The sequence below is a fragment of the Balaenoptera musculus genome, chromosome 11, assembly GCF_009873245.2.
Source record: "Balaenoptera musculus isolate JJ_BM4_2016_0621 chromosome 11, mBalMus1.pri.v3, whole genome shotgun sequence".
Lineage (NCBI taxonomy): Eukaryota > Metazoa > Chordata > Mammalia > Artiodactyla > Balaenopteridae > Balaenoptera > Balaenoptera musculus.
In genome coordinates this window covers 64830493-64842743 of record NC_045795.1, presented here as the reverse complement: position 1 = coordinate 64842743, position 12251 = coordinate 64830493, and the positions used below count along the sequence as shown (strand labels likewise).

The 12251-nt window shown below is 46.1% G+C and overlaps 1 protein-coding gene across 1 annotated transcript in view; it reads left to right on the top strand.

The window, feature by feature from the left end:
- The first annotated feature begins 3242 nt into the window (after window positions 1-3242).
- SLC25A20 (solute carrier family 25 member 20) overlaps window positions 3243-12251 on the top strand; it is a 31740-nt gene continuing 22731 nt past the window's right edge. The window contains exons 1-2 of the mRNA XM_036870523.1: window positions 3243-3439; window positions 10056-10148. Coding sequence (XP_036726418.1) covers window positions 3335-3439; window positions 10056-10148 — 198 coding nt within the window. The 5' untranslated portion in view covers window positions 3243-3334. The remainder of the gene's footprint in view (window positions 3440-10055; window positions 10149-12251) is intronic.

The following is a 12251-nucleotide window of genomic DNA, read 5'->3' as shown; positions in this document are numbered from 1 at the left end:
GCCTGTCAGAGTATCTGATGCCAGACCAGACTGGTCAGGCATTAAATCCCTACCTTGCTCAGTCACTGGGTGTGGCCTGTCTTGGGAAGGGTGTGACCTAAGGGGAGGCCCCTCTCATTCATGTTTGATTCCCAGGGTCTAGGAACAAGGCTTCTCATATGAGGTCCAAGGATAGCTTCAAGTTCTCATGAAATTGATAGCAAACCTGGAGGTGCATATGCATGTGTACATTTTTCTGGGGAGAGGGTGCCAGGAATTCTCCACCCCCAAAATTGCTAAGAACCACAGGTTGGACAATGTCTAGCATATGGGCAACTTGGTATCCATCTCCTGCATCAGTGTGTTATGGAGTGGGGAGAGGAAGGATACTCTGTGCTGAAGGAGACAAGATATGTAAAAGCCTGGCTGTCGGCGGTGGGAGATGAGGTCAGTTAAGTAACAGGTCTGTGTGGTAAACCAGTAGAAGCTCAGTTTGCTCAGAGAGGAAGATACAGTCTAGGGAAAAATAAGGTTGAAGAAGTAAGCTAGCATGAAATTGTGAAAAACCTTGACTGCCCCTGAACCACTTATATTTTATTCTGATGCAATGAGGAGCTGAAGAGGTTTTTTGGCCAGGGAATGACACAGTCAAATTAAATTTCAGATGAGTTTTCTAGCTGTGTGTAAGGCTTATCAGATGAAGAAGCAGGAAGACCATTTGTTTAGTGGATTATCAGTTATCCTATGAGGATTTAATAGAAGCTGGTGAGCTTCAGTGGAGTCCACATTCAGGTCTGTCGAGGTTTACCAGGAGGATTTACCAGGTTTACCAGGAGTGTTTATCAGGAGGGCGGTTCTATAACAAACACCATCTCTTCCTGAAGCTGCAGATTGACTCTAAATTAGATCCTCTTCTGCAGCTGGAGTGCTACAAGTCACAAGTGAAATAAACATGGTCCCATTACCATCACCAATCCAGCGATGAGCACCAGGCTCAGTTAATGCCTTTACTGCCTCTCGTTGCACCACTGTAATTTTCCCTTAACTGGTCTCCCTGCTTCCATTCTCTCCCAAGACAAATTCATCCATCCAAAATAGATTTTCTAAAACAAACCTGATCATGTCAACACTGTGCTTAAAATTCTTCCATGGTTCCCCATCCCCATCTAGAAAAAGCCTGTAACACAGAGTAAACAGGCTTTTGGGCCTTGCCCCAGCCTCCTTGCCTTCCACTCCCCTTCCACTCCCCTTCCACTCCCCTGGCGCCTTCTGCACCAGTCAGGCCCACTCACTTCCTGATCCCAATCCTGATCCTGTCACTAATCTTTCCACCCCTAGCATACATGGTCCATTCTCCCTATTCTAGGCTTCCTGCTAGCCTGGGAGTGCCTACAGAGGAGGACTGTTGTTAGGTTAGCTTGGCAGTGAGGTTCCTGCTGTAGATAGGGGTATGTTTATTGTTCACAGCTTTTTTTTTTTTTATAAATTTATTTATTTATTTATTTTTGGCTGTGTTGGGTCTTCGTTGCTGGCCATGGGCTTTCTCTAGTTGCAGCGAGTGGAGGCTACTCTTCATTGTGGTGTGCGGGCTTCTCATTGCGGTGGCTTCTCTTGTTGGGGAGCATGGGCTCTAGGCGCGCAGGCTTCAGCAGTTGTGGCATGTGGGCTCAGTAGTTGTGGCTCTCGGGCTCTAGAGTGCAGGCTCAGTAGTTGTGGCGCACAGGTTTAGTTGCTCCACGGTATGTGGGATCTTCCTGGACCAGGGCTCGAACCCGTGTCCCCTGCATTGGCAGGCGGATTCCCAACCACTGCACCACCAGGGAAGCCCTGTTCACAGCTTTTTAATTTGATAAATTACAAACATACAGAAATGATGAAAGAGTAATATAGTGAATACCTGAATACCGTCCACCTAGAGTCAATAAGTCAACAACATTAGCATCATCCTTAACTCCTCTCTTATGTACCTTATATTCTGTTCATGAACAATTCCTGGGCTTCCCTGGTGACGCAGTGGTTAAGAATCCGCCTGCCAATGCAGGGGACATGGGTTCGAGCCCTGGTCCAGGAAGATCCCACATGCCGCAGAGCAACTAAGCCCATGCGCCACATCTACTGAGCCTGCGCTCTACAGCCCGCGAGCCACAACTACTGAAGCCCGCGCTCCTAGAGCCCGTGCTCCACAACAAGAGAAGCCACCACTATGAGAAGCCCGTGCACTGCAACGAAGACCCAACACATCTAAAAATAAATAAGTAAAAGTAAATTTTAAAAAACCACAAAAAACAATTCCTTTAGGTTTTTCCTTCAGAATAGATCCAGAATCCAAACACATCTCACCACCTGCTGTGCTGTGCTCTGATGCAGTCCAGCATCTCTGACCATGACCTTTAGCCTCCTCAAGGCTCCCTGCTTCGTAGTCTATTCTCAACCCGCAGAAAGAGGGATTCTATTGGACTATGTCAATCCCCTGCTCAGAACCCCAGAATAGCTCCCATCTACTTCAGAGGAGAGGCTGATGTCCTTACAGTGGCACACAAAGCCCCGCTTGATATGCCAACATTACCTCCATATCTTCCTCTCCCTAACTCTGCTCTAGCCACAAAGGCCTCCAGGTGGTTCCTCAAACAGGCCAGGCACAGCCCATCTCAGGGCTTTTGCATTCTTTTCTTTTGCCTGGAAGATCTCTCCCCCTCCCCCCATATCTATGGATATATCACTTCCTCAATTTCTCAGTTCTTGAATCCAGTCACCTTCTCAGTGAAACTGTCCTTTACTCACCTAATGAAAATGGCAAATTCCTTGCCCCCCAATACTCTCTAATCCTTTTTCCAGATTTATTTTTCTTCATAGCAGTTATCACAACTTGATACAGTATGCATTTTTCACTTATTTATCTTTGTTATGGCCTGTAAGCTCCACAAGAACAGGGATCTATGTGCTGTGCTAACAGCTGTGCCTCAAGCACCTGAAGGGCGCCTGTCACATAGCAGAGCGCAATCGACTTCTGGGGAGTGGAGGAACGGGAGCTTAAGGGAGGAAACACTCCAGTCCGGTAAGACCTCCTGGAGGAGTAAATCCACCACCCGCCGCCACTCCTAAACACCGCCCACGAGGCGTCCGGGCCCGCCCCGCTCCCTTAAGCCACGCCCATGGAGGCGGGCTGCGGCCGGAAGCACCTCCCCTCGGCGGAAGCCGGGCCTGGCAGGCGGTCTAGGCCCTCCTCCCGACCTGCCCCGGGCTCATGCCCCGCCCATCCGAAAGTGGGTGAAAGGTCGGCGGCGCCGGCGCCGCGGCTGGGGCAGTGGAGCAGGGCCGCCGGGAACCGACAGAAACGGTGACTGACGGACGGACCATGGCAGACCAGGCGAAGCCCATTAGCCCGCTCAAGAACCTGCTGGCCGGCGGCTTTGGAGGCATGTGCCTGGTGTTCGTGGGGCACCCGCTGGACACGGTCAAGGTGCGAGGATGCTGGGGCGCGGGCTGGAGGGAGGAGGCCCGGGCAGGGCGCGGAAAGTAGGGTCTCCCACGAGGCTCGGTCTGGGATAGAAGCGGGGCCCGTGGGAGCTTCCGTGAGAAGTCTAGGGAATCTCCCTTTCGGGGGTCGGGGAAACTGTTCCTGCACCCCAGAGAGCTGGACGTTGCAGAGTGAGCAGCCTCTAACCGCCTACCAAGGGCTCTTGATTTAAAAAAAAGTTCTCTGTTCGGAAGCCTCTTCTGATCTGGCACCACTTCTTTGAGGATGGTAAAGAAAAAGCACCGCCCCAAAGCTCTGACTTCTGAAAACCCTAACATTATCAGCAAGGTTGAAAAAGGCATCTGTAAATCCCGCTTCAGGAATAGAGCTAAAGACTGAGGCAAGGTTATTCCAGACATGTCTTTTGACACATTCCTCTGGGCCCAGAGTGCTCCATCACTATCTCCTTTGAACCTTTCTTGACCACCTTCAGCCTGTCACCCCATGTTAGCCTGAGTGGCCTCCTGTGGGAAGCGATGATGTCCTCAGTAACTGAGCTCCTTCCAGGGAAAGCAAGTGATCAGCTTTCCCAGGGCAAGGCTGATCCCCACAACAGCCTGGTGAGGAAGCCATGGTCAGATTGAGGCTCCAGGAAGGGGGAAACTCATCAGGGCTTGTTCCCTACTTATCCTCACATTATGCATCAACTCTTTCCCCTGCAACACTTTAAGCAAGGCCTTGCTGGAGACCAAAGTCCATACCCTGTGACTTAGCATTCAAAGCTTCATCCTAGTTTTCTAACCTTATTTCTGCACATACTTGGAGGAAATTGACAGATCATGGCCAGGGTGAGCCTGTAGGGAGCAGGCATGAAGCCTGTGTAGGAGACTTATTGGAATGTTGGATTGGGTTTCCTCCACAGGGAAATTGCTTTGGGGACATTCTCCAGGCAAGTTTGGGCAGCAAGCTCTTTGCTGCCTTTCATCTAGGAGAGGATCTGGGGTCATTCTATCACAGGACCAGGATTAAAGCAACTGGGCTGGTTTGGGCACTGTGAAACACAAAATCAGATGTTTATTCAGTAATTGGTAAATCCCATGTGTGTTAGGGCTTCCCAGACAGTTGTCGTTCTAAGCAGCACTGATGTAAGGGAAAAGAATTGTCTGGCCTCTCTTTCTACTCGTTTGTTTTTTTTTTTTAAATTTCTTTTTATTTTATTTATTTATTTTTGGCTGCTTTGGGTCTTTGTTGCTGCACGCGGGCTTTCTCTAGTTACGGCGAGTGGGGCTACTCTTCGTTGCAGTGTGCGGGCTTCTCATTGCGGTGGCTGGTTCTAGGCACGCGGGCTTCAGTAGTTGTGGCTCGCGGGCTCTAGAGCGCAGGCTCAGTAGTTGTGGCTCACGGGCTTAGTTGCTCTGCGGCATGTGGGGTCTTCCCAGAGCAGGGCTTGAACCCGTGTCCCTTGCATTGGCAGGTGGATTCTCAATCACTGAGCCACCAGGGAAGTCCCTCTCTTTCTACTCTTGATCTTGTTAGTTCTAGGCATCTGGGGCCTCTCTTTAAAGAAAAACGAGGGGCTTCCCTGGTGGCGCAGTGGTTGAGAATCTGCCTGCCAATGCAGGGGACACGGGTTCGAGCCCTGGTCTGGGAAGATCCCACATGCCACGGAGCGGCTGGGCCCGTGGGCCACAGTTGCTGAGCCTGCGCGTCTGGAGCCTGTGCTCCGCAACAAGAGAGGCCGCGATGGTGAGAGGCCCGCGCACCGCGATGAAGAGTGGTCCCCACTTGCCACAACTAGAGAAAGCCCTCACACAGAAGTGAAGACCCAACACAGTCATAAATAAATAAATAAATAAATAAAAGAACGTGAATTTCTTTAAAAAAAAAAAAACCAATATGAAAACTTTTAAAAAAAAAAAGAAAAACGAAACCCTGTTGCTCCCTAATACAAATGTTGCTCCTACCTCCATATCCTCTTGCCCTTCCTCCCCAGTCAGATGTCATTCCCAGGAAGGGCCCGAGGATCTCTGTACTGAAATGGAAATGACTGAAAATGCTCACTGCATTTTTAATAGCCAGAAAGTCTTCTTTTAGCTTAAGCCAAAACCACAAAGTGCCAACTACTGTCCTTTTGACCTCAAAGAGCCAGATGGCCTCCAGTCAAAGCTTGGCCTAGAGGCACTTTCAGAGGTCCAAGGTGACTAACTGTGGTCTGGGAAGGCAAGAGGTGCAGCACTTCAGTTTGGAAAGGCTTTATGGCAGGTGATGAAGGGCTGGCTGAGTTCTGACTGGAGAAGTAGGGAGACCCAGACATTCTGGGTAGGGGGAAGGCAGGAGTGAAGGTGGATATAGGCTTGACAGTGGGAGCAGGCTGTAAAATAAGACCAGCCATGGAGGACTTTAATTTTCTTGCTGGGCCTGGGTGGCGGATGTCATGATGAGACAGATTTATACAAAATCACAAAAAGATATCAGTCAGAAGTTTTGGTCCATTTCTCTCTCTCTACTAACTTGGACAGGTTGTGCCTGACCATGGAGGATCTGAAGACCAAATAAGGGATTTTGGATGCAAAGCAGTGGGAGCCTCTGGACATTTCTGCTGTTGTGTCCTATAAACTCCTCAGATATGCATGTCACCTCCATTGCCTAGAGAGTGAGTTCCTTAGTGTGGGACATAAGGCCCTAACAAAATCAGGAATGAGAAATTTAAAGAAATAGAGGAACAGCAGGATGAAAATGGTGTCTTGGAAAAGTTAGTATGATAGCAACCTGAGAAGGATTAGGAAGCAGAACTCAGAGCAGGAAAAATAACAAGGAAAAAGACTGCAGAAGTATATAACTGGGTGTATCAGTTATCTCTGGCGGTGTAACAACTTATCCCAAAACTTAGTGGCTTAAAACAACAATAGGGACTTCCCTGGTGGTCCAGTGGCTGGGACTCCGTACTTCCACTGCGGCGGGCACGGTTCCATCCCTCGTCGGGGAGCTAGGATCCTGCATGCCGCACAGCACGGCCAAAAAAAAAAAATAATAATAAGTGTTATTATTAGGCAAGGATGTGGAGACCTCGGAACTCTTGTGCACTGTTGGGAATGTAAAATTGTACAGTGACTGTGGAAAACAGTATGCCAGTTCCTCAAAAAATTAAGAATAGGATTACTATATGATCCAGCAATTCCATTTCTGGATATATACCCAAAAGAATTGAAAGCAGGGTCTTGAAGAGATATTTGTACACCCCTGTTCATAGCAGCATTATTCACAATAGCTGAAACATGGGAGCAACCCAAGTGTCCACAAATGGAAGAATGAATAAGCAAAATGTGGCATATACATACAATGGGGTGTTATTCAGCCTTAAAAAGAAGGAAATTCTGACCTTGCAACCACATGGATGAATACTGAAAACATTAGGCTAAGTGAACTAATTTACTAACTAGTAAACTAATTCAGTTTTATAAGACAAAAAGAATTCTGGATGGTGGTGATGGTTGCACAACGTTATGAATGTATTTAATATCACTGAACTATACACTTAAAAATGGTTGAGATGGTAAATTTTATGTGTATTTTATGACAGTAAAAAAAAAAAAAAAACAAAAAAAAACCTGGGGATTTCCCTGGTGGTCCAGTGATTAAGACTCCGTGCCTTCACTGCAGGGGGCGCGGGTTTGATCCCTCGTCAGGGAAGTTCCGCATGCCATGCAGTGCAGCCAAAAAAATAAAGAAATAAAAAATAAAATAAAATAAAATAAAATTGTTAAGGAAAAAAATGGGCAAAGGATCTGAATAGACATTTCTCCAAAGAAGATATGCAAATGGCCAATAAACACATAAAAAATATTCTACATCATTATCCATCATGAAAATATAAATAAAAATCACAGTGAGATACCACCTAACACCCACTATGATGGCTATAATTAAAAATAAATAAATAACAGATGATGGGATGTGGAGAAACTGGAACATTCATACAATGCTCTTTGGAAAACAGTCTGGCAGTTCCTCAAAAGGTTAAACATAGAGTTAGCATATGACCCAGCAATTCTCCTGTGATGGTTAATTTTATGTGTCAGCTGGGCTGTGGGGTGTTCAGATATTGGTCAAACATTATACTGGGTGTATCTGTGAGGGTGTTTTTGGATGAGATTAGCATTTAAGGTAAACTAAGTAAAGTAGACTGCCCTCCCTAATGTGGGTGGCCCTCATCCAGTCAGTTGAAGGCCTCAATAGAACAAAAAGCTGAAACTCCTCCCTCCTGACTGATTGAGCTGGGACATTGGTCTTTTCCTGCCTTTGGACTCAAACTGAAGCATTGGCTCTTCTTGGGTCTTGAGCCTGCCAGCTTTTTTTTTTTTTTTTTAACATCTTTATTGGAGTATAATTGCTTTACAATGTTGTGTTAGTTTCTCTGCCAGCTTTTGAACTGGGACTTGGACCATCAGCTCTCCTGGTTCTCAGGTCTTCAGACTTGAACTAGAACTATCCCATTGACTTTCCTGGGTCTCCAGCTTACTGATTGCAGGTCTTAGGATTTGTCTGCCTCCATAATTGTGTGAGCCAATTCCTTATAACAAACAAACAAATAAATAAATCTACATATCCTGTTGGTTCTATTTCTCTGGAGAATCTTGACCAATACAATTATGCTTGGATAATATAATATCCAAGAGAATTGAAAACATAATATCCACACAAAAACCTGCACACAAAAGTTTATAGCACCATTATTCATAATAATAAAAGTGGAAAAAATGTAATTTGTTATTATCTGATGAGCAGATAAACAAAACATGGTATATTTGTACAGTGGAATATTACTTACCCATAAAAAGGAATGAAGGACTGATATATTCTACAACATAGATGAACTTTGAACACATTATGCTAAGTAAAAGAAGCCAAGTGTGAAAGACCACATATTGTATGATTTATTTATATGAAATATACAGAATAGGCAAATCCATAGAGATGGAAGCTATATTAGTAATTGCCAGGGGCTGAGAGGAGAGGGGAATGGGGAGTGACTACTAATGGGTGTGGTGTTTCTTTCTGGGGTGATGAAAATATTCTAAAACTGATTATAATGAAGGTTGCACAACTCTGCAAATACACTAAGACACACTTAACTGTATACTTTAAATGGGTGAATTTTATGGTATACGAATTATATCTTAATAAAGCTGTTTAAAAAAACCCAATACTGAACCAAAGACACTCTCCTTCAACCAAAAGCAACAAAAAGATGTTGGCCAGGACTGTACTAATATGAAGGATTGGCTTCTGTGTGGTTCATTCACACACTGGCAGTTAGTGCTGGCTGTTGTCAGGAGGCCTTCTTTCCTCCACACGTGACCTCTTCAGGCTGCTTGAGTATCCTCATAACATGGTGGCTGACTTTCCCCAAAGCAAATAACCAGAGATGAAGACAGGCAGAAGCTGACCTTTCTGTCACCTAGCCTTGGAGAAGTCACATAGCATCAAAACCACTACATTCTATTCGACAGAAGTGAGTCACTGAGTCTGGCCCACATCCAAGGGGAGGGGAATTAGGATTAACTTTTGAAGGGGAAGAGTATCAAAGAGTTAGTGGGCATATTTGAAAACCATCACACTGGGTAAGAATAGGTGAGGACTTGGCCTAGGAGAAGACTTCAGATGGAGAGAGGAAGAAATTAGGATTCTGGAAGAATCTTGAAGGAACTCTCCAAAAGCCTTGGTGCTCACGTGAATAAGAGGAGGAGAAGTAACAAGAAGTGGTCGGATGCTAGAGTTTCAAATCCTGAGAAGGAGGGTAGCCTGATGGCTTTGGCACAAACGGGTGATTCATCAAAAGGATGAGATTCTGGAGGTGATTTGAGTAGGGAGAGCTTCTCCAGGCAGTTTGAAATATACCCCAAAAGGTGGGGAGAGAAGGTCTGAAGATGGCTGAGTAAAAGTCATCACTGAGCAGAAGCTGAAGTCCTGGAATCTGAGTTTTCTGAAAGGGATAGTGGAACAGATGAGTAGGGTACTTAGCCTTGGAGGATGCCTGGGGTAGAAAAGGAGACAAAGGAAGGAGTACCAAGAAGGGAGGTTTAAAGAGAGAGACAGTTTGAAGCATTGGATACACCAAATGGTGGAGAAGGATGAGGACCAAGAAAAGTAGGATCAAATCCACCTCACTCCAAAATATCTTTGTTGAGCACCTTACCTAACCACCGGCAAGGCACTTCAAATGGATGTGGAGAGTGCCTAGAGCTGAACTGAGCTTTGCATTCATTGGCACATGATTTGAACTCACTAAACCCAGCCTCCTCATTTGTAAACTGGTAGTACCTATTCCACTGGATCATTGTGGGATCCATTAGATAAGAAATAAATAGCAAAAGTAAGTGGCTGAGGAAATCAGAGGAACTGTCACTCTCTCCAAAAGCATGCTACTAATGACTTGTGCGTACAGGGTTTGAATAAACTGGAGGAAAGAGAAGTCTGAATCCAGCAGATAAAGTGAATGCTGAAGACATGCACAGAGGTGCAGCTTTCTCTGTTAAGAGTTTAGCAGACAGTTGGGCCATCGCTGCCGACAGGCAGTTCTGATTCTGGGAAATGACTGTATTTTAACTTCTGGTTTCAGGTCCGACTGCAGACGCAGCCCCCAAGTTTGCCTGGACAGCCTCCCATGTATTCTGGGACCTTTGACTGTTTCCGGAAGACTCTTATGAGAGAGGTACAGAATCTTGGTGCTGGGCATTTCTCTTATTCAGAGGAACAGATTCTCAGGGTTGATTTGTTACTTCTCTGGGGGATAGGGTGACTTTGCGTAGTTCTGCTGGAGGTCTAGCCCACAGCTGTGGCTCTCTCACCGTGCCATCCTATGCCCTCCTATTGTCATCGCTCTGGAGTCTTTGATAGTTCCAGCTACTGTTTTATGTGAATGACTGAAGCTAATAAAATGGTTCTAAAATGGTTCTCTCTTTTGGAAGGCAGAATTTAGACCACAGGGAATTCATGAGGAATAGTTGGAGACATGAAATAGAAGAAAATGCAAATCTGGATCAGTCAGTTTGACAGGGATCAGTGTCAGAAGTTCACATAAAATCTGGAGGAAGAGTCAGCCAGTCTGAGGAACAGTGAAAGAGGCCAGCAGAGTCTTCAAACCCCTAGACTAAACTAACTAAAGGAAACTAAATTGGTTTGAGGTTACTGAATTACATAGTAATTTCTCAGATATTTCTTAAAGTGAAAACATGGGATTTTAAAAAAGTTTTAATTACTAGTGATGTTTATTACTGACTTCATTAGCACACATGTGACAAGACCTTGTTGAGAACTTTTCCTTTGTTTCCTAAAATATAACTCTAATATGAATAAATATATATATAGTGTTTATTAAATATACAGAAACTGAGAAGCATGTGTCACCCAGATAAAGAGGGGATGCTGGTGAGTGATGGACTCGGTCTGGGAGGAAGAGTTGTTCCCAGGGTTCCTGCAGGACCCAGGCATGGGAGGAAGATTTTGAGGTGGAGTCTACCCAACCACCCATGCGTGAGACAGTGCTGCCTTTTATTCTGTAAGGCTCTGTTCCTTTCATCAGCCCAGAATGGAGTCTGATCGGTGTCCAGTGGAGGCTTTGGGCTTCAAGTCAGCTAAGAGTTCTCTGCCTTTACAGAGAGGCAGGATTTCATGCCTCTTGGTCAGCAAATGTTATTGAGGACCTATTCAGCGCCTGGGCAGTGTGCTGGGTGCTGGAGGCCTGATGAGAATGGCTCGTGTAAACCCAACTCCCTGCAGAGTTGAATAGGCTTCCTTAGTTTATATTTGTGCTTGTCTCTGGGTTTTGCTGTGCCAGATTGAGCTCTCTGCTTTCTGGTGCTGCCAGATGGGTCTTGGTTGTGCTGCATGGAACTGGGTAGGCCAGACAGTGGAAGGAAGGCTAGAGGAGTTGTTGGGAGGCATGGGTTTGGCCCTCAGGCCTTGGGCATCCTCTCAGCCCAGGTGGGAAGCTGTGGGAGGGGCTTTTGGGGGGCTTTGTCACATGCTGCTTTTGCTGATCCTCCTCAGAACCTTCTCTTCCTATTAACCTTTCCTATTTACCTCCTCTGCACTTTGTCCTTGGAGAGTCTGCTTACAGCCTGTAGCAGTGCTAGACCTTTGCAGGATCTGGGAGGAGTACTGACGGGTACAGTTGCGCCCCTTGAGTTCTGGAAAAAAGATGGGTTGTGAATGGCCAGGGTCTGTAGCGAGGCAGGTTCTCCAGCCTAGGTCTGTGGACACTCTCAGTGTGCAACTCCACCCTGTTTCTCCTGCTACTTTATGTAGGGAGCAACTGTAACATTTTTTTGTGTTTTGTTTTAAAAATTATCCCTTATTTGTATTAAAATTATACAAGCACTTAGTTTCATACTGAAGGACTTGTAACAAAGTAGCCCTCCCACCCCAATTCTCTAGAGGTTACTTTCAGCTTTCTCAGTTGTTAATGCTGTTTTCTACCTAGATGCACACGTATATTTTATACATTTAAAAATGTGTTTTAAAACTAACACAGGGACTTCCCTGGTGGTGCAGTGGTTAAGAATCCACCTGCCAATGCAGGGGACACGGGTTCAAGCCCTGGTCCGGGAAGATCCCACATGCTGTGGAGCAGCTAAGCCCATGCGCCACAACTACTGAGCCTGCGCTCTAGAGCCTGTGAGCCACCACTACTGAAGCCCGTGCACCTAGAGCCCGTGCTCCGCAACAAGGGAAGCCACCGCAATGAGGAGCCCGCACACGGCAACAAAGAGTAGCCCCTGCTCACCACAGCTAGAGAAAGCCCACGCGCAGCAAT